Source organism: Drosophila melanogaster, chromosome 3R, assembly GCF_000001215.4.
Source record: "Drosophila melanogaster chromosome 3R".
NCBI lineage: Eukaryota > Metazoa > Arthropoda > Insecta > Diptera > Drosophilidae > Drosophila > Drosophila melanogaster.
Window position 1 is genome coordinate 4,305,731 of NT_033777.3, and position 20,852 is coordinate 4,326,582.

A 20,852-nucleotide genomic window follows, 5' to 3' on the forward strand; every position below is an offset into this window, starting at 1 on the left:
ATATTGTAGGAGCGGCCTTTAATTATACAAAGGAAAGACCCCACGTGTCACCGCTAGAACACTTTGCAGTTAGCGAAGTGTGAACAGCGGCGTTTATTAGCCCAAAACCACAACGTCAGGAACGGCAATTCTCTTGCTACCCCGCAGATTCCAATTTAATTTAATACGAGTAGTCAGAAGTTCAGCTCAAAGATAAGCCGGAGGTAACCCCTAATGAAATGCATTGTCAAATGAAATGGTAAAATTGACGACGTCCACTCTTTCTTGAAGTGGGCAACGGCATTAAATCAGCAAACTAATGGCCACTAAGCAAACGATAGGGCGAGAGGCATCTGTTCTGAAGGAAGATGGTAACTGCCAACTGAGGGACTGTTCGCCTAAGTGCTTTTCGTTCGCATCTTGGCCACTCGGCCTTAACTTAAAAGCGCTTGAAACAAATTGAAATCATTTCTTTCTTACTTTTGGCGAAGGCTACATTTACAGCTTATAGCCAATCATCATAATGCCGCGTCTGTTTAAAGTTTTCTGTACATTGCAATTGCAAATTACTACGCTGTCGGAAACGGAAACAGTCTAGATAAAACAATGTCACAATTTTAAAATAATGTCTTATTTTACCAAAACTCGTAAAATGTAAGGATGTAACCCTCACAAATATTCGCTTTCTTCACCAAGATCACTAGCCCTGTCGATATTACCATACCCAACCAAAAGACATAAGAAGTAGAATTATTCGACATAATGCCTTTGCTCTACTCAACGCTTTGTAACCGCCTCACGACAATTTAAAAGCACTTAAAACAATTTCATATATCATTACAAATTGAAGTGGTATGCTTGTATATTTATGAATTTAAATGATTAGAAAAGATTAGAAAATCATGGAAATTAAATTGAATAACAAAGTGACTCCTTGGACGTCCACTTCTGAAACTATATTGGCTTATGGAGTACATAACCTCAGTTCTTTTTATACCAGTTACGCGTAGAGTAAAAGGGTATAATAAATTCTTTGAAAAGTACAAACTACATGTACGCATGGAAGCGTTTCCGACTATATAAAGTATATATATTCTTAATCAGGATCAATAGCCGAGTCGATCAAGCCATGTCCGTCTGTCACAGGCGCAGCGCAAGTTTGTTGTCCCATGTTGCCACACTTTTGAAAAATGTGTTATTTTCCTTGCCACGCCCACTGCAAGTACCTTAAACCGCACATAACTGCCACGCCCACAATTTTGAAAAATTGTTCGATATTTTTTCATAATTTTATTAGTCTTGTAAATTTTCTATTTATTTGGCAAAAAACTTTTTGCCACGCCCTAAAGCAGCTAAAGCCGGTCACGCCCTACTTTTGAACAATTATTAATTTTTTTTTTCTCATTTTATTCCCCAATACCTATTGATATCCCAGAAAAATTATGAAATTTCGCGTTCGCATTCACACTAGCTGAGTAACGGGTATCGGATAGTCGGGGAACTCGCATTCTCTCTTGTTATTTTTCTAACAATACTTAAAAAACTTAAGGTTACTGTATTTCTCTGGAATCTTAACGATAAAATAAGTATAATAGTATAGTAGTACAATCGTTTTAAATACCTATTAATGAAGTTTAGAGAATATATACGAAGTTAGAAAAATTGATTATGGAAACTACTTTAGGATATTTTCCTAAGTTTCTCCTAATTATTTTCAAAGATTTTATGTATCTGGCTACAAAAAAAGATTGGTAATGTTTAATTTTGATATTTTTCAAAATATTCGATTATTATGTTTTACAGAAATTGTTTTTACAGAGGGTTTGCAAATGTTTGAATGTGAAAATTCACTCTCTGTTAATAAAGTGGGTTTGCCAGATTTTTTAATGGATTGGCCCGTATGGACTTACAGATATCGTCCGACCCAAGATATTTCAGCCCTAGGAGAAGAGGGTAAGTATCATCTGCATTCTGTTGGCGTGGGAAGTTCCCTGATGAGCAACGCATAAAGAGCGGACCCAACATTGAGAGCGGGCTTTTTCGCCAGTATGGGTGTGCCCAAAACCAGACCCTGAGATAAACCCAGACTTGCACTCTCTTAATGCTGGTGTGCTTCCTCAGGTTGAACCATTCTCTGTGAGAGAACCGCTGATAAGCTGTAACTTAGAGCTCGATCGCATTCCAGTTTATAGCCACATTCAGTGTGTTCTCGGCAGGCGCTCTGTCAGCGTATCGTTCTTCCAAGTACAGTGCTATAGTACAGTCGAAGATATAACCATGGAACCGCACTTTTTTTTCACCGTACTGTGGATGCTATTGATGGGAACAAGCAGCACTTACGCACAAGGCAAGTGGTTTTGGCTCTCAGTCGTAGTCGGGGGTTGCTGGCATCAAAACACAAAGCAACCTCCTATCAGCGGTGAACTTCACCCCGAGTCGGGCTGAGTCGATGATAGTCACAGTGGGCTGGTCCCAGAACGCAGAAATCCCGTTCCCGCTGTTAATCACGACTATCTTTGAACCGGGCTTTACGATTTACGTTTTTTTTTTTCAGAAATCTTTGGGTATTGTAGAACGCCTGATGAGAACAGCGGCACCTGCATAAACCTCCGGGAATGTGGATACCTATTCGAACTGCTTCAAAGCGAAGAGGTTACGGAACAGGACCGTCGATTTCTGCAAGCCAGCCAATGTGGCTACCGGAATGGACAAGTGCTTGTTAGTACCCCCTTAAAAAGTTGTGGTGCTAAAATCGATTAAGATCATTTTCATCCATTGAACATATATATAAATTAATTCTTTTACTTATGGCTATCGCATCGAATCGCTTTTCGATGCGACGCCACCATGCATTCTTATTATCAACTTTTATCAATTTAGGAAAAACATTTTTGTTTTACCAATGTTCAGATTTGCTGTGCAAACAGCCGAATGCGAAACCAGCAACCTCAGTGGGGAAATCATCCTCAACCTACTCAGACCACTAAGCCTACAAAACGCTCTGGGACCAAACTGTTACCAATGGCGCCCAATTGCGGTGAAAACTTTGGAGACCGAGTGGTGGGTGGTAACGAGACGACAAAGAGGGAGTTTCCTTGGATGGCCCTAATAGAGTACACGAAGCGTGAGTAACCAAAATATTCCCTGCTGCAGGGACTAATCCCCCCCCCCCCCCATTTTACCAGCCGGTAACGTGAAAGGTCACCACTGCGGCGGATCTCTAATCAACCATCGTTACGTTCTGACGGCGGCACACTGCGTCTCGGCTATTCCCAGTGATTGGGAGCTGACGGGAGTACGCCTGGGTGAGTGGGATGCGAGCACCAATCCGGATTGCACAGTCGGTAAAAACGGACGACGGGACTGCAACGAACCGTACGTAGACTACCCTGTTGAGGAGCGTATTCCGCACCCGCAGTACCCGGGAAACTCACGGGACCAGCTAAATGACATTGCGTTGCTGCGATTGCGGGACGAGGTTCAGTACAGCGACTTCATATTACCAGTATGTCTGCCCACTTTAGCGTCCCAGCACAACAATATATTCCTTGGCCGAAAGGTGGTGGTGGCAGGGTGGGGTCGCACGGAGACAAATTTTACGTCCAATATCAAGCTGAAGGCTGAGTTGGATACGGTACCGACGTCCGAATGCAACCAAAGATACGCCACCCAAAGAAGGACTGTCACCACCAAACAGATGTGCGCCGGCGGAGTTGAGGGGGTTGATTCCTGTCGCGGGGACTCGGGTGGCCCCCTTCTGCTCGAGGACTACTCCAATGGAAACTCAAACTACTACATTGCTGGTGTGGTCTCCTACGGACCCACGCCCTGTGGCCTAAAAGGATGGCCCGGCGTGTACACAAGGGTTGAAGCGTATCTGAACTGGATAGAAAACAACGTTAGGGCTTAATCTTAAATGACGAAAATTAACATTCTTAGGGATTGATCGTAAATCGTGCAGATTACCATTGTAAAATGGGACATGCCACAGTAAATATCGATTTTTAATGAAAGGTAGATTTTACAATAAATTAAGTTATCTCGTGTAGATTCAACGGTAAAACGCGCAGAGTTCAACACTTCTTGATCTGGTGTACTGTACACTTATAATATAAAAACTCAATTCAAGTTTCTGGAGATTATTTTGGTTTCTACAATCAAATGACGGCGTGGGGGTTGCCGTTTATGATTTTGATAAGGTCTGCCAGTCAAAATCACTTGCCTTTAATTTCAAATCTAAATAAAATACCCATAGCAGTTGTTTTAAGATCGCAGCGAGGCCAGGCGGCTTTGCATCTCTTGCAGTTCCTCACCCTCCTCATCGTCCTGCTCAGCCTCGACGCGCGCAGCAGACGCAGACGCCTTGTCCGCCGGTGTAGCCTCTGGAGGCAGGGGAGCTTCCCCGAGCTTGCCATCTGTGATCTCCCACAAAACCTTGTCCACCTCCTTGCTTGCCTCCTCCTCCAGCTCCTCGGACTCCTCCAGCGAGTCCATGGTCTCGTCTAGCATCTCCTCAATAATGCCGGCCTTCATCATTTCCTTTGACATGTCGCGCATGATGCCTGCAAGCTCTGGATAGCGCACCAGGCTCTGCATAGCTTGCAAGACCTCTGTAGACTTTTGCAGAGATCCAGCTACACGCAAGGTGGCTGCAAGGAGGATTCGATAATCAGGTCGTATCAAACAAGCGAAGAGTTCACTCACATAGCTGATTTTTCATCTGCATCTGAATGGAGTTGAGGTGCGCCTTCGACGTATATATGCGGTTGATGGCCTTTCGCGCATTCACAATCTCCTTGGCAAGAATGACGCAGGTGTCGCGGTCATTTTTCTGTGCTGCCTGTTTCAGCGAGCGTTTTACTTTCTCTTCCTCGCGCTGGATACTTCGGATCTGGCGATCCAGCTGGTTGCCCTCTTTCCGTATCTTATGCGTCCACTCCTGCACCTAATGGGAATTTACATTTCAAAACAATATTCATAACGCACAATGGACAGATGGGGAAAGGTCTAATAAAATCAATCCAACTGGAATGACATCATTCCCAAAAAAATCACTGCCACGCCTCTGCGTCGTTACCTGCTCTTTGGGATCTTTACTGGGAGTTCTGCCGAATAAGCCCATGGCACTAACTGTTATGATAATTGTCTGGAATTGTTATTAAAATTCTTTTTTTGTTTAAACAAACAAGTGAGTCATTTTATTTTGATTCTGACAAACAAACACAGCGTTGCCAATATATATGACTTCTTGTTAGCATAGCCAATCATCGATAGATCGATATATTTAAAGAGTTTTTATTATTAAGTTTTAAAATTGCTTATAAGGACATTAACATTTAATCTACCGATTATTAAATAAATTTTATTATTTGCGTATGCTGGCTTAGAATACGTAATTGTTTTTCATTTTATCGATTTTATGAAAATATTTTTAAAATATTCCATATATAAAGCGAGACTGTATTGCGAAAAAATGCAATGCCAAATACCGATACTACATTTTTTAACGACTATTGTGGAATCAATTTTCATTTTTTCATTTTTATTTATAAATATTTTGCGATTGCCTAGGAACAACATATTTTATTTGCTTTTTATTGTAAATGCATATATGTTCTCAAATATCCTATTTTATATCCGTCGTAATACAATTAAATGTTTTAATACTTTTTTAAAATATTTTTTTAGTATAAATTAAATTCCACAATCGTTTTTCTGATGTGTTTTCTAAAACTAATTTTTTAATAATTTTTCAAAAGAATTCCCCGCATACGTAGCATAAAAACCATCGATATGGCAATGCTATTCTGTAAGAGCATTGTCAACCCAACAACCAGATGTGCGTCAGCTGATTGTACTTCTCTGTTATATCAGAGATAGGAACGTGAGTACGGAGATTCATTTTGCGGGAATTGGTGAATAAAAACCACGCGTGTTCCACTAAAGTGGACAACCATGCAAAACTGCAGGCGCTGCATCAGCCTAACGGGCCTTTTGCGGATGACACTCTACCTGCGTCCGTCCTTTTCAATTGATTTGTCCCTGCGCCGACTGCATCGTGCGGCCTTTTTATTTTCTCGAAAAAAACCGGAGACGAACTTGTCCACGTTGTTCAAGCCAGTACAGGTGCACGCTTATGTGGATTCAGAGGACGTAGGTTCCGAGCTGTCGGGCAAACTGGAAAAGGCTGAGCTGCTGAAGATTCTTAATAAGTTCACCCAACGTCGCGAAATCAAGTCACTATGCAACGAAAACGGACTGGACGGTACGTATGCACCTGTTTCCTATGGTCCCTCGTCTTACTTTGCATCCGTTACAAGACTACCTACAGCAACAGGCCTTTGGCTCATTCCGAAGATTTTGCATCGAGGCAGAAAACCTTCCAGTAGATCTGCACATAACCTTTAGCGATATAACACAGGGAGCGGGTCATATCGATGACATCTTCCCGTACTTCCTACGACACGCAAAGACAGTATTCCCGCACCTGGACTGCATGGACGACCTGAAAAAGATTTCCGACCTGAGGCAGCCTGCCAACTGGTATAGCAACGCTCGCGCCATCACCCGAAAGATTGTTTTTCATGCCGGACCCACAAACTCCGGTAAGACTTACCATGCCATGGAGAGATACCTGAGTGCGAAGACTGGGGTCTATTGCGGGCCACTAAAGCTTCTAGCCACTGAGGTGTACAACAAGGCCAATGAACGTGGCACTCCCTGCGATCTGGTCACAGGCGAGGAGCGCAAATTCGGCATCAGCGAAAGTTTGCCAGCCAATCACGTCGCGTGCACTGTGGAAATGACCTCGGTGAATACTCCATGTAAGCAAGTCCAGTTGTTTCCCTGCTTCGCTGAGTTATAATGTGCTGATTTTTCTGTTTCAGATGAGGTGGCTGTAATCGATGAAATACAACAGATCCGCGACCCCCAGCGGGGATGGGCTTGGACGCGTGCCTTCCTTGGACTGATCGCGGATGAAGTGCATGTTTGTGGTGAGCCAGGCGCATTGGACCTCCTGCAAAAAATTTGCGAAACCACTGGCGAAACTGTTGAAGTACGGCTGTACGATCGGCTTACGGAGCTGACTGTCGAAAATACCGCTTTAGGATCATTGGACAATATAGTTCCTGGCGACTGCATTGTGTGCTTCAGCAAACATGATATTTATACGGTTTCACGAGAAATCGAAGCACGGTCAGTTTTGTTAAGTCATTATTTTCAACTGATCCCTAAAACTATTTTTTTTAGAGGGAAGGAGGTAGCTGTGATATATGGGGGCCTACCCCCAGGTACCAAGCTAGCCCAGGCTGCTAAGTTTAATGATCCCGCCAATAGCTGCAAGGTAATGGTGGCGACTGACGCCATCGGTATGGGCTTGAACCTGTAAGTAAAATATTCTATATATGTGGCTTGCCAAAATATAATGCCCGCGAATGTACTTGCAGGAGCATTCGTCGAATCATATTTTACTCACTGATCAAGCCGTCGATGAATGAGCGAGGCGAGCGCGAAATCGACACAATATCGGTTTCGTCCGCACTTCAGATTGCGGGAAGAGCGGGCCGGTTCCGAACTCAGTGGGAGCACGGATATGTAACTGCCTTCAAGTCCGAGGATTTGCAAACCCTACAGCGGATATTGGCTCGGACACCTGAGCCGATAAAGCAGGCGGGCTTGCATCCTACGGCCGATCAGATTGAGCTTTACGCCTACCACCTGCCAAGCTCGTCTTTGAGCAACCTAATGGACATATTCGTGAATCTGTGCACTGTCGATGATTCTCTATACTTTATGTGCAACATTGAAGACTTTAAGTTCTTAGCCGAAATGATACAACATGTTGCTCTGCCTTTGCGGGCTCGCTATGTATTCTGCTGTGCACCTATTAATCGAAAGATGCCCTTTGTTTGCTCAATGTTCCTTAAGGTAGCACGGCAATACAGCCGCAACGAGCCTATTACCTTTGATTTTATAAAAAAAAACTGTGGCTGGCCATTCAAGCTACCCAAGACGATATTGGACCTGGTCCATCTTGAGGCCGTCTTTGACGTGATGGATCTGTATCTTTGGCTAAGGCAAGTCTCGCACAAGTGCGCTTCAGAAAAAATCTAATCAAACTTGTTTTGCAGCTATCGGTTCATGGATCTCTTCCCTGAAGCGGCCTACGTGCGAGATGCCCAGAAGGAACTGGACGAAATTATACAGCAGGGCGTTTTTCAAATAACTCGCTTGCTTAAAAATACCGAGGCGAGTCAGGACGGAGAAACATCAAACTATGCAATCCGCCGAATAACGCACGTGAAGGAGCCTCGTCTACCCAGCTTGTCGCGTGGCCGTCTCACCGAAAGGTTACTTGCACAGGGTCTTCTTACCCCAGGCATGCTTAGCGAGCTACGCAAGGAATGGGACGCCCAGCAACTTGGCAAATCCAATTCGCAATCTAATGAAAATTCGGAACCAGTGGTGAATAGTGACGACGAGGATAATTACTCAGGGATCGGGCGAAAGACAAGGAAAAAACGCAGAAAATGAACGTGCCAGCTCAGGATTAGTTAGAATACGAAATAAGTAGGTAAGAAATGGATTTTTATATAATATACTTTTATTTTAAGTGGCAATTAAGTTATATTAAAATTATTTAGTTGATAATTAACAATGGCAATTTAATTGTTTAAATTTAAAAGTTTTATTATGTTATCTCTGTCAGAAAAAGAAAATGAATTTGTTTTTTTTTTTTTTTTTGCAATTTATGGAGGGACGCAGAGTCTGAACAAAGACACTAGAATTATTAGACACTAGAGTTATTCTAGTGTCTTTGGTCTGAAACACTTGACAAAAATGAACTTTGTGTCAAGGCTAACAGCCGTTGCACTGTTGAATTTAGAAATATGTAATACCGACATTAACGATTTCGATTAGTTAGTTAAATTTATCCTCGCTGTCCTTCCCAAATGAAGTTATAGACTTAGCTTATATATGGCCTTTGCAGTAATAAGGAGCACCAATTCATTCGAATTGCGGTTATAAAATATTCGACACTTAAAACATACAGATTTTTAAAAGATATAAATACTCTGAATATGATTCAACATACAAATTAATATTACGCTGGATGCGCATGGCAACACCTTAATAGTTTTGCTTTTTTAGGTTTCGATTTAATTTGAGTTTAAAAAACAATTTCTTTAAATATTTATTAAAGCTTTAAGGTTTCTCTTTTTATAAGTTTAACTTATATCATTCTTGCGCTCTAATGCAAAACCAAAGTACTTTCATTTCATTGACCATTGCAAAATCCAGCCACAACGACCGTCAACGATAGTCAGATACTTTAGCGGAGCAGCTAAATACATATGTGCTCTTTAGTCCGATCCCTAAATCGAAATAAAGCTCTAATAAAATCCATCTTCTCGCCTGGCACGCGAATCGGCATGCTTGCATTCACAGATGTCCTAGTATTTTTACCAACATTTTTTCCAACTTATCTTCGAATGTAGAATATGTATTTGTGCGTTCGAATTCTAAGGTACCGATACTTTTGTATTTCTTTGAATATCAAAACTGGAACATGCGCATGGCTCTTGATCAAAAAACCAAGAGTTACCTATGTACGTAGGTTTGTTAAGGTATGTAAGTTGCAGGTTTGATGTATTGTATGTACGTATGCATTGGCTACAATTGTTCCTATGTGTTTTCGGTTTTCATATTTGGGTAATAAAAAAGTGCTAGTCTCAACAGACTTTGGGCATCTTATGCCGGGCTTAATATTTAAATATAAGATGCAGAAAGGTAAATTACAAAAATTCGTCACTCATCCGTAGCTTGCACAGATGTACAAATGTACACTCAAAATCTTAAATACGCTCTATTCGGACATCTGATATTTCATATAGTATTCTTTATCACAAACAATCATAAAATTCAAATTTCGAGTAGTTATACATATAAGTACTGGTATGTACTTTTCGTGTATGTACTTGCGTATAAAATTTGAGTATTCTGGTTATTCTTGTTCGCTTTCATATTTCATATTTCCTACATTTTATAAACAAAATGTGTGCCAAATTGATTCCAAATTACAAATATTTTATGGCCCAGTCTAGGCTAGATTGTTCGGATGACCCTACCTCTTGGTCGGTCTCATCCTGAGCCAAGCACTTGACGACAGCAGTCGTCATTTGGCATCGACCTTGTAAAAACAAATCACAAACACAGACCTCTGCTTTAGACAAAGTCCAGCTCCAGGCCTGGCTCAATATCAAGTGCAACCGCTGCATGGAATTGAGCTCCGTTCTCCTCCAGACGCGACTCCTTTGAGCTCTTCTCGCGGGACCGGTCCTTGAACGCAGCGAGACTCAGCTTTCGGAGGGCCTTTCCGCTGCGTCCGGATGACTGGCCCAGCTGCTCGAATCAGGAGTCCACCAGCACATGCCAACGCGCCAGCATCTCTCCCTTGGGCATCTCGCACACGTCTGCCCAATGGGCCACTTCCTCTGATCCGGACGAGTTCAGACCCAGGCTGAACCAGCCGACCATCTCGTTTTTCTTCATGTGCCGCTTGGCGTACACAGAGATCATCAGAGTAACATCGTTGAGCTGGAACAGGGCCACCTGAAAGGCGAATGTCTCCTTAAAAAGCGGGTTAGGCTGACCCCTGCGGATTGACGTTTTGGCCCGGGAGATCTCTTGTCCGATGCTGCTGACCATAACCATTTTAACGTACGTGTCGGGCGCCTTGTTCAGCGACAAGCTGCGGAACTGGCTTCCCTTGATGATCTCGACGCTCAGACGCCCAGTGACCCCGTTGTAGCTCAAACCCAGCAGCAACTCGGAGACGCCCCCGTGCTGCATGGACGAGGTGGAGCCCGCGCTTTCTGACCGAGCCAGGCTTAACAGATCGCTAGTAGAACCCAGGCCCGACGAGGTGTTTCGTGGCTCCAGCGGCAGCCATAGGTTTGTTTCCAGTTCAAGGTCAACAGTGGCGAAGCTCACATACGCCTCCCCAATCAGGCGTTCCTTGCGCAGCCGCTCGCAGCCGTAAAGCCGCACACGCAGCCCCATGTTGTTCACATCTTCTGGGTTGACGCGATGGAGAAGAAAGCTCTCCATATACTGTGGATTTTCGCCGCTACGGATCTTGGTTTTGAGCTTCTGCTTTTTGCTTGGCAGCATCAGCATCCGGACCTGCGTGTGGGTGGTCTGCCCACTACCCAGGGGCGGAAGATTTTTTGCCTGCATCACGTGCACCGTCATTTTCCGCATTGGGGCGTCGTACAGCAGCGACAGCTCCAGCTCGATGGGACCCCTCTGCACGGCCGGCTCCTTCTGGTCCACACCAACCAGTAGGTCATCCGACTTGATCGAGCGCAAATCGCTGGTGTCAAATAGGGGTTCCTGGAAGTTGAAAAGTTTTGTATGTTAAAAAAAGTTTCAATGAAAAGCCCTAAAGCATGGTACAAGAAAATATGAAATGCTATCGTTGAGTGCCTCGACTATCAAGAACGCATTACCCATCAAAAAGATTTTATAATAAGAGCCTAGGGATAAATAGTTTTTGGAATATCAATTGGTACTCGCAAGTAAAGTAACTTAAACACTTTAATTTATTTTTTAGCAAAGTATCGGATTTTGACAGATTAATTATATTTCTTAGAAAGAATTTTTAATTTATGCGGTGCACATAATTTTTCAAAGTTAAGATAATAAACTTTTATTTTACACATGCAACGCATTAATGAATTTATACAACGCATTAATGAATTTTAACTTGTCAAGCAAAAAAAGATTGTTAACAGACTATATGGACCATAAGAGTCGGTTAGACTCGACTATGCTTGTTGGGTAAACTTTACGAGTCCGACCGAAAGTTGAATGCCTTTCTAGGCATAGTTTCTTTTAAAGGAATAGGTATTTAAAGTACCTCTTATGTTGTAAAACTTACGTCATCGTTGTTGTTGCTGCTGGGATGGTTATTGCTGGTTGTTATCGAGTTGTTGTTGTTGTTAATGCTGTAGGCATTGACCATGGGCACCACCAGCACGTTGTCCCGTTCCTTGTCCAGCTTTGGCGGAGCAGCCACGTTGACCCGGTGCTGGTACCTCAGTGCCTGGGTCTTGGCCCGGTGTTCTCCACACGGATTGCGGAAGGCTGTCGCCGGGTGGGGAACTGTGGTTGTGGCTGTCAAAAGGTCGTGACTCATTGCAACGGCTGTCAATTAGCTGGCCCTGACCCCGCCTTGCTTACCTTTGCTCAGACCCGTCAGGACGCCTGTGTGACTGTCCACGGAGACCTCCATGGAATCGTTCGAGCTGCACTCACTGTGCGATGACGGGATTCCAACCTTGCCACGCTCGGCGATGGCTAAGGGGTCACGCGACACCGTCACACGCTGCAGGTCGGCACTTGCGCCTGCTTGGTGGTAGTTGAAGCTCTGCGCCGTCAGCGGATTAGCCTGGCTGATTCCCAGCCCGTATCCGCCAGGCTTCTCGCCCAGTTGGTGCTGTTGATGCCACCGCAGGCGCCTCAAGATGTCTTCCTCCGAGTCGGAGCTGGTGTTCTCGTAACGCCTTTTGCGGGCTGCGGGATACTTAAAAGTTAGCCAGTCAGCCCCAATCCCCACGAAACACGGTACTCACTGATCTTCTGCACACACTTGACTGCAAGGTGGCGCTCGTCGCAGCAGTTGATGGCATGGCGGTAGTGAAAACAGCACTTGCGACTGATGAAAAGAAACAACAGGAGCAGTAGAACGAGGACGCCGAAAAAGGCGCCCAGCAAAGTGGTCACCTCGATGGTGCCTGAAAGATTTAACAGTCACGGCTCAGGTCAGAATGGTGTGGTTTGTGGGGTGCATATACATTTTTACGTACCGAGCGTCGGAGTGCTATCCAGTCCAGAAGCGGAGGTAACAATCATCTTGGCTCATGCGAGGATCCTGGCGAACACGAGTCTACTACTCGCAACTCATTGCACCCGGACCACAAGTCAAGTCACTAAAAATTATTCTCACTGCAGCGTGAAAGCAAAAGCTCAGGAATTTGACAGCACAGCGTCGCAGGATAACTGGAATCGATTTTTCGCAAGACAACGACTAGGGATCAAAGCAAAAAAGTCGTTTGGAAGCTGGTGTACTCCGAATTACCCGTTTTTTTGGCCCTTCCGTATTTCGGAACCGTTCATCTGAGATTTGGTTGCAAAATCGTAAAACAAATTATAGAAGGAACAACTATACTGTTCTATCCTATTAATCACTTTCGATTTCTTGAAGGCACGATCCCAAAACTGCGAATCATGCAACGAGAGATTCAGAAATAAAAATCAAACGGCTCAGGATTTAATTCAACTGAATTAGGATGAGCTGCCTTAAACTCGATGGAAAAACTGCTTCAAAGCAAGCACTTTGGAGCTTAATCCCTCCACCCCCAGTGTGTGTACACACAGGGCTCGGAAAAGCTCCGTTTCGACAGTTGCATCGCAGTAACAACTGTTGCTTATTTTTTTGTGTTTGGGAGGATGATTTAAGCTGAAAACTTAGAAACGGGATTCTTTTTTATTGGTTGTGCTGTGCTGTGATTTCTTGAATTGTAATTGTTTAGAATGTCTCGAATAAAAATTCTCTCCGTGTCGTATGCATTCGAAGGTTTAAACGTTAGTCGTAGCCACGGTTTCATAAAATGTTAAGACCAAGACCGTTTGCCTGTTATTGATGTTCAAAAATTTGAACCAAATAATTAAGAAAAGCGGAATTAGTGCATCAGAATTAATGCACATTGTATGCTCCATTCAGGTAATTGTCCGGTTGTTTAAAAAAGAGCCTTATAATTTAGGTCAAAATTTTTAGAGCTACTCATGCTTACATACATGAAATGCGCTGTTATTCGATAGCAGATAACACTCCGAGCAGCAGGTATCGATAATCGCAACAATCGCTGTTCCAGCGAAAGTCATCGCTTTGACGGCACATCGCAGATTGCCCACCTCTAAAATAAATGCCTAATGAATTGGCTCAGTTCCGTTGTGCGCTTAATTTTTTGTCGCTGCTCAAACTGAATGTTTCCGCCTGTCAGAACACCGTATGCAAAACCGTGACCGCGCCCACGCCGTGCTTGAAAGTCCAATACATTTAATCCGCAATTGTGACGCAAGTAAATTTTGGATGGCCAATGCCACTGGGCAAGTGTGAGTGCCGTGTGTGCCAAATTCCGCTGAGACGCTTCTGATAATATGATTATGGCTAAACAGCTAAATATAGTGCTCAGTGCCCCCCACAAAGCGGAATACCGCGGTGGTACCGTGATACCACCTCCTTGGCGTCGATTACTTCGTTTCTTTATTGCTGGTGGAGCTAGCAGGAGGAAGAAAGCCAGTCTACGACGTCATCTTATGTCGTTTCGCTTTTCATTTCGCAGCAGTCACTCGCACACAATGAAAATCGAGAGGGTGGGATGGGGGTGGAACAGGGATTTGAAAACTCGATTTCCCGTACCAAGAGCCCAGACCAGAGTTGAGCGCGTGTCAAAACTTTTCGACACAAAGCAGCACGAAGCCGAACTGGAATCTGGCAAAGTGCAGTCTAAATACATATAATATAACGCTTTTGTATGAAAATAAAAGTTTGTCTAACCTTGAATCTAACAACCAAGGCATTTTTCGTTAGGTATATATGTGTACTTCCAAATATATAAAATATCCTCGCAGAGCTTCTAGAAAATATTCTATTGTAAGCAAGTTTTTGCAGTGGACCAGTGAGCAATGGCGTGGGAATCCCAGCTGTAGATGCTTGGAATTTCTACAAAAACTTACAATGTCGTTTCCCGGTCTTTTGAGCTTTTAAGCTAGTATTCAACTTTCAAGTCAACTCCATTTCTGTCAATCCTAATTTCTTCATACCCTTGCAGAATGTATATTAATTTCAGTTAGAAGGTTTTAACGCAGTGGTGGAGATATTTGCGACCATATCAAGTATATCTATTCCTGATCAATATCGCCAGCCAAGTCAATATCTAATTCACATTTTTTGCCAGGGTTTAAATATTTGCTACAATATAGCTCAAGCAATCGAAGTACATATGTATGTATAGTGCTCTTCGATTGGGTCAACAAACCAAGCGACTCGCTCTTCCAGCTCTTTGTCGCCGTGTGCATTTAGTCATTGATCGCGGGAAGGAGTCGCTGTGGGCCATGTCACCATCTCCATTGACAACGCAGCCTTTCTTTATTGGTGTCATTAAAATTTGTTAAATGGAAAGGTCATTAGACACAGCGGTGAAACCGGTTTGGTTTGGCGGCTTAATTTTCGGTTAACTCGACTGCATAGATTACGCACCAGCCACTTCAATTGGCTGCCAAATACCTTATGCTTATTGGTATGTCTTCACTTGCAGTATGTATATTTGCTGGCAACCACCCACCAACAAAAAAAAACTTGACCCAAAAGCGGCGAATGTTTATTTTCTCTTTATACTTGACTGACGTTCATCTTGGTGGCCAGAGTTTACTGCCAATGTCGTTCTTAGTCAGTTAAAGTGGGAGTAGATACAATTATCTTGAATCCAAGCTACCGCCTATTTTCATCCCGAACGTATTACTAGATGTTACATACTAATAGAAACAACGCTTAAAACTGGTAAATAGGTTTTTTAGTTGAACTATCAATCGTATTGTAAACTGTTAAACCTCATTGACAATTTTATAGACACAAAACGCTGATTTAGGGCTACCGCTGGAAAATTCTATTATCTGTTAGTGAATTCGTCTAAATTCATTTGTAGATCAATAAGTGAATAAATGTTTATTGTTCGTCAATTAAGTGCCATTCCACTGGTCTGTGCCTGCATACATTTAAATGTTTTTACATTGTATATTCTGCAACCACAGCACAGTTTGTGACGGTGGTCGTGCAAGTGTTTGGAGAAATCGTACGGCTGTTTCCAGGGATTGCATACGTAACTTGAGGATTTTTCTTGCTGTTTCACTTCTGTTTATTGTCTCCCCCAAGTGCACTAGGTACAAACATCGAGTCTTTCGTGGGTTAATTTCTGTGTGCTTCCAGTTTTTATGGTCCACTGCGGAATCGCACGAATGAAAAACCTCGCTTAACAATACTTAACTATCCGTATTTTTTCTATTTCAGAAGCAACATGAGCGTTTTGCGGGAGGAAACGACAACTTCCAGCCAGAGGGAGATAAGCACAAACGGCGGTGGGTTGGATTTCCCCGCAGAAGTGACGTCGCTGATTGCTGGCAACAGCTTTTGCTTAACGCCAGGAAATAACGGCGGGATCGGTGCCCAGAAAAAGGTCACTACTGGAGCGGGTCTGAACAGTACACAGAGAGGTGAGCGAGATCATCGTCCGAAATATTGAATATCCGTTAATCTAGGTTGTTTATAAAGTCTATTTTAAAGAACTTGGTATTATAAACTCAAAATTCACATTAAATTCCAAATCAGTGAGTGAAATGTTAAATAAATACAAAACACAATAATAAATCAATTAGGTTAATTTTGTACATTACGCCTTTTATAATTCCCTGCAAAGTTAAGAAACCTCTAAGTTTCTTCTGTGTTGTACTAATTTTGATATAATAAACATGTTATATTGCATTTTTTGATCTTAAGGTTCCTTTTATTTTTAGCCACTATAATTACGAAAAGATTTAATCTATTCAAACTGACTGATTTCACGGTCAGTAATCGACTTAATTTTATTTGTTACGATGCCTTTGTCCGAGATATATCATTGAAATAACGGAAACTATTTACCTAACTCCCGAATTATATAAGGTGGGCAAAATATATACTGTTTGTTTAAAATTAATATTACAGTATAAAGTACATATGTATATTAAGTAAGTATATGAGTATACATACATCTGATTAAAAAGTTGAAAATGTTCAATAGTGTGGGCGTGGCAGTTTTAATCAATAGAAATTAACAATATATACAGTCAAATGACAACAAATTAGGGGTGGGAGTGTCAGCTTTGGTTAGTTGCAAAACAAGCTTGCTTCTTATTATGAAATTTATAGTATCCGAGACCTCGACGGACATACGGACATTGATAGATCGACTCGGCTAGTGATCCTAATCCAGAATATGTATATTTTCAAGGTTCGGTGACAATCCCTCAACATTTAGAAGCATTTCTGAGTAATTTCCTTGCTCTCCTTACTGGCCGTTTATCGAAAGGGGCATCGAGTTTGCTCAATCTATAAAAACCAAGTATTTGCTTGACTTAAAGAAAACCGTTTGGTTTTAACAATTGAAAAACGAACCAAAATAGTCTTAAAATTGCTTCAAATTGCCCCAGACGTTTTTCTGGGCTAAAGTAACTTAGACAACTCTAGTTTAGCCGCCGAGTTGAGCGTTACGTCCGGAATTGTTGAATTCGTGTAATAGTTTTCACTTTGTCAATGCTGGAAGTGAAAGCCGTGAAGCCTTTAGCTACGTAATCTGTCCACACTAGGACCTGCACTATTGAAATTGTCAAGATGACCTCAAATTAAATTCTCCTTCAGCTACGGATGCCACCAAGCGCAAGAAACTAAGGTCGCGTAACGTACCACCTTCCCCATTGGCCCAAAAAACTGAAGCAGCGGCGACCTCTCTTAACCAAACGAACATCGGTGAGGTCAAGAGAACCGATATTAACTATTCCAACGATCACCTTGATGCCTGGTTGGAGAGCTGTTTACGTGATGCCACCAACGCCCAATTGTCTTCTTCATCTGAGTTTTTGGACTTCATACCGCCCACAGCACCAGCTCATAAGCAAATGTTTTTGACTCAACAGCAGCAGCTGCCGCAGCTTAAACAGCAACTACAGCAGCAGAGGCAACAGGAATTTTCGAAGCGAACCCAGCCTTACGGAGTGGGTCCAGGCACACCGTTTAGCCTGGGGATACAGCGCGTGAGTAGTTGCTATTGCAAGATATTTTGTACAACGCACACCCAACTTTATTTTATTTTTACAGAATTCGAACTCTCTTAGCCATCGATATCCGATGCTCTTCCCACCCCAGAGCCTTAACAGCTATGGTGATGGTGGCCAGGAGTTTGCAAGCTTGCCTCCCCTGAACAACATGATGGGAGGGCCGGAAGGGCTTGGGTGCGATCAGGAACCGAATTCGACGGATGTGCTGGATGGCAGCGAAAGCAATCCCAACTTTACCAAGGGGTAAGCAAAAACAATAAATTCGTAATGAATTATTAAAGAGCCGTACTTACCGTGTGATAACAGATTTCGGTTCAGCGATCCGTGCCTACTGAACCCCTCCGATAATGACTCTAAGCTGAGTGGCCAGAATACACCAGAGTGTCGAAATGTGAACAACAATGGCAGTGGCTGTGATCTGGCACATCAAAACAAATTTTTCGCGGCTCTAATGGAACAAATAAACATATTGCACGACACCAATTCCAAGATCTGCCGGAATTTGCATAATACAAAAGGTGTGTGGTTTGTAGGATTGTGTCCAGTTTAGATGTCACGATGCTTCCCAAATTACGACAAAATTACACAAATCTCTGATTTATTTTACTTGTACTCGTATGCTAATTAGAATGTGTTGCCACCCATTTCCTCTTTCTATGTACTCCCTTGCACTTGCAAACACAATCATAGTTGATATCGAAGCTTTAAAGCACTCCCCTAATAGCCAGCACTGGGCAGGTGTAGGCTTTGGGGGCATGCGGCACCGTAGAGATAGCTTAAGCGGGCTAAGCACACAAAGTCAACCTCTTATTCTTGGCAGTGGATTGGGAGGGACACACAGCCCAGCGCCCACATTTCACTCAGGTATAACATAAACGCTACCCCCAACTATGCCATGCAAAGGAGTGAGTAATAAGTTATATTCGCTTCCCATTTTTCAGGCGCCTACACTCCAGGAATGATGACGGATGTCGTGCGGGAAGTGAAGGAGGCAGCGCGCATACGCGAAGATGCACTGCTAAGTCGGTAAGAAGTCGAAAATTAAAAAGTATATTTAGAGTGTTGATTACATTTTGTTCTCAGAGTAAAATTAATGGTTGAAGAACGTCAGTGTTCCTTAAACGAGGGAAATGTCCGAATTCTGAGAGATATAGACGATCTAAAGGTGAGTGCTAAAATAAATGTGCATAAAAAGCTAAAAGCTAAAAATTCGATTTCGGTTGTAGACCCAAGTAATGCAGTTGCGACTGGAGAAAAAGGAGACTAACAAACGCCTCTCACATCTGGAATCCGAAAACAAGTGCCTTCGTCAAGCTCTGGCCGGTTGTTATAACCAGCGGCCAATCAGTAACGACATTATTTACGAAAATGACCGATCCCATGGATTCCGAAAGCCATTTCCGAATGGGGGTGGCGGCGGAGTTGTGGGTTCCGGTGCCCTCGGAATACGACGGGCAAAATCTTTAAACCTTCATTATGGAACAATGCATCAAACGCCTATCCAAACGACACACTCTTTGGAAGAGGACGACGAAATAGAAGAGGAGCAGTTAGTAGAGCAAGTAGGACTGGACGGAGAAGAATTATCCCTGACTGGCAACAACAGTTTATCGTGTTTGAACATCGGTCATCAATCTCCCTCCAACTTAACGCCTCACTCACAGATACCTAAATCAGAAAAGCAAGCAGTTAGAAGCCCTCCCTCTTTTGCGCTGGCTTCTGACCAGATCAATCCGGGAATTCCACCGCCATTGCTACCACGAAAGAAGGACCACGCTCATCTAAAGCGGGAGCGCAGCGAGGCGGCCTCCGTACGTAAGGAGACAAATCAACGTATAATTGCGTGGGTGTAGTATATGCTCTGTTCTACATTTTTAAACTAACCCATCACCGTTAACTTTCACTTGCATGGACGTTTTAAATATACGTTTAGTCACATTCTACTAATCATTTTAATCACTATCTGAGCTTGGTAACTAATCCTAAAACTTACAAATTGTACACTTCCTTTTTATCTTTCAATGGTTATTTATACTGGGCAACATTATAGCCTTGAGAAATTGGTTGAAGACCTAAGTGACCAGGTGAGAGGTAAGACAAAGAGGAACCCGACCGTATCAAGCACTGCAGCGGACATAACGCTATCATCGAAATTCAGCGTGGCGGACGCTCCGATTACGGACTTATAGTTTTAGCTATAAGCCGCCTCAAAAGCAAAAGGGTTGCGCCAACACAAAATGCGTGTCACTCACTTATAGCATTTGGATACACGACAATTATCACATCAACGACACTTCATCTTATGTTTCAAAATTTATTATAACCCAATAACCTGTGCGTAAGCTCAAATGTATTAACTAGAATGCTTTTACCAAGTGTCAACTGTAATTTAAAATTTTGAAACTCATTGTTTTTTGTCTACTAAAAATAAATGTCACTAAATTTTTAAATGAATATGGTCCATAAATTATTTAATTCATTTTGAGTTAATTGAGATGCATTGCACAACAGTGTTTGTATTTTGTGGATGATTAACTAAGAAAACCTGTACCTATCGAAATGAACAAAAATCAAAATCTATATAGACGCAAAAAGCCTAGAATTTAAATAATAATTAAGTAGGTTGAATAATGAAAATTGTTAACCATATTTGTTAAGTGCCATTTAATTAAAAAATGTAAAAATGTAATATATTCATATAAATAGACATAAACATAAACATTAACATGAACGGAATGCGTTTTTATAGTTTTTTAATACACTGCGCGTCACCAGGTCAGCGCCTCTTAAGCAAAACTTTTTGATGTGAGATATTTAGTAAGCGAGAGCTTTGAAAATTTTTTTCCCTTAAGAGTTGAAAAGTTCTATAAATGAAAAGTTTATTTGGGTTACAGTTTGTTGTTTATAGATTTTTATTCAAGTAAATAAAAATTAGA

General features: G+C 42.5%; 5 protein-coding genes and 1 non-coding gene across 15 annotated transcripts, besides 3 other annotated features; 4 read left to right on the forward strand and 2 right to left on the reverse strand.

The window, feature by feature from the left end:
- The first annotated feature begins 968 nt into the window (after positions 1–968).
- Positions 969–1,484: a mobile genetic element.
- A 220-nt stretch (positions 1,485–1,704) lies between these two features.
- Positions 1,705–5,217, reverse strand: Vps24 (Vacuolar protein sorting 24). 2 transcript variants are annotated; one of them, NM_001316528.1, is made up of 3 exons: positions 5,057–5,217; positions 4,684–4,924; positions 1,705–4,628 (listed from the first exon to the last, which is right to left on the reverse strand). In NM_001316528.1, the coding sequence occupies exons 1-3, from the start codon at positions 5,099–5,101 to the stop codon at positions 4,243–4,245; spliced, it is 672 nt and encodes a 223-aa protein (NP_001303457.1). In that variant the 5' UTR covers positions 5,102–5,217; the 3' UTR covers positions 1,705–4,242. The 2 variants fall into 2 exon arrangements, with proteins under 2 accessions (NP_001303457.1, NP_649451.1); NM_141194.3 differs by having other exon boundaries at positions 3,917–4,628.
- Positions 2,178–4,105, forward strand: MP1 (Melanization Protease 1). 3 transcript variants are annotated; one of them, NM_001144530.2, is made up of 4 exons: positions 2,178–2,326; positions 2,534–2,724; positions 2,890–3,103; positions 3,165–4,105. In NM_001144530.2, the coding sequence occupies exons 1-4, from the start codon at positions 2,257–2,259 to the stop codon at positions 3,887–3,889; spliced, it is 1,200 nt and encodes a 399-aa protein (NP_001138002.1). In that variant the 5' UTR covers positions 2,178–2,256; the 3' UTR covers positions 3,890–4,105. The 3 variants fall into 3 exon arrangements, with proteins under 3 accessions (NP_001138002.1, NP_001303421.1, NP_649450.3); NM_001316492.1 differs by having other exon boundaries at positions 2,534–2,697; positions 2,860–3,103; NM_141193.4 differs by having other exon boundaries at positions 2,534–2,697.
- On the forward strand, positions 4,214–5,139 carry asRNA:CR46140 (antisense RNA:CR46140). Its single transcript, NR_133321.1, has one exon.
- A 607-nt stretch (positions 5,218–5,824) lies between the features above and the next one.
- Suv3 (Suv3 helicase) lies at positions 5,825–9,668 on the forward strand. Of its 2 annotated transcripts, none has more exons than NM_001316529.1 (6): positions 5,825–6,244; positions 6,300–6,803; positions 6,867–7,176; positions 7,231–7,365; positions 7,428–8,057; positions 8,112–9,668. In NM_001316529.1, exons 1-6 carry the CDS (start codon positions 5,935–5,937, stop codon positions 8,512–8,514), a joined length of 2,292 nt encoding a protein of 763 aa, NP_001303458.1. In that variant the 5' UTR covers positions 5,825–5,934; the 3' UTR covers positions 8,515–9,668. The 2 variants fall into 2 exon arrangements, with proteins under 2 accessions (NP_001303458.1, NP_649452.3); NM_141195.4 differs by having other exon boundaries at positions 8,112–8,642.
- Syt14 (Synaptotagmin 14) lies at positions 8,725–13,339 on the reverse strand. 3 transcript variants are annotated; one of them, NM_001275320.1, is made up of 5 exons: positions 12,852–13,339; positions 12,618–12,779; positions 12,226–12,558; positions 11,924–12,159; positions 9,860–11,376 (listed from the first exon to the last, which is right to left on the reverse strand). In NM_001275320.1, exons 1-5 carry the CDS (start codon positions 12,895–12,897, stop codon positions 10,207–10,209), a joined length of 1,947 nt encoding a protein of 648 aa, NP_001262249.1. In that variant the 5' UTR covers positions 12,898–13,339; the 3' UTR covers positions 9,860–10,206. The 3 variants fall into 2 exon arrangements, with proteins under 3 accessions (NP_001262250.1, NP_001262249.1, NP_649453.1); NM_001275321.1 differs by having other exon boundaries at positions 8,725–11,376.
- Positions 8,773–8,800: a mobile genetic element.
- A 613-nt stretch (positions 13,340–13,952) lies between the features above and the next one.
- CG9795 (uncharacterized protein) lies at positions 13,953–20,649 on the forward strand. 4 transcript variants are annotated; one of them, NM_141197.4, is made up of 11 exons: positions 13,953–14,160; positions 16,115–16,317; positions 16,618–16,765; positions 17,501–17,892; positions 17,957–18,159; positions 18,223–18,434; positions 18,607–18,780; positions 18,858–18,942; positions 19,000–19,081; positions 19,143–19,731; positions 19,967–20,363. In NM_141197.4, exons 4-11 carry the CDS (start codon positions 17,758–17,760, stop codon positions 19,990–19,992), a joined length of 1,506 nt encoding a protein of 501 aa, NP_649454.3. In that variant the 5' UTR covers positions 13,953–14,160; positions 16,115–16,317; positions 16,618–16,765; positions 17,501–17,757; the 3' UTR covers positions 19,993–20,363. The 4 variants fall into 4 exon arrangements, with proteins under 4 accessions (NP_649454.3, NP_001014604.1, NP_730812.3 ...); NM_001014604.2 differs by lacking the exon at positions 16,618–16,765 and having other exon boundaries at positions 13,953–14,126; positions 19,143–19,759; positions 19,967–20,649; NM_164338.3 differs by lacking the exon at positions 16,618–16,765 and having other exon boundaries at positions 19,143–19,759.
- Positions 17,005–17,110: a mobile genetic element.
- Positions 20,650–20,852: the final 203 nt, after the last annotated feature.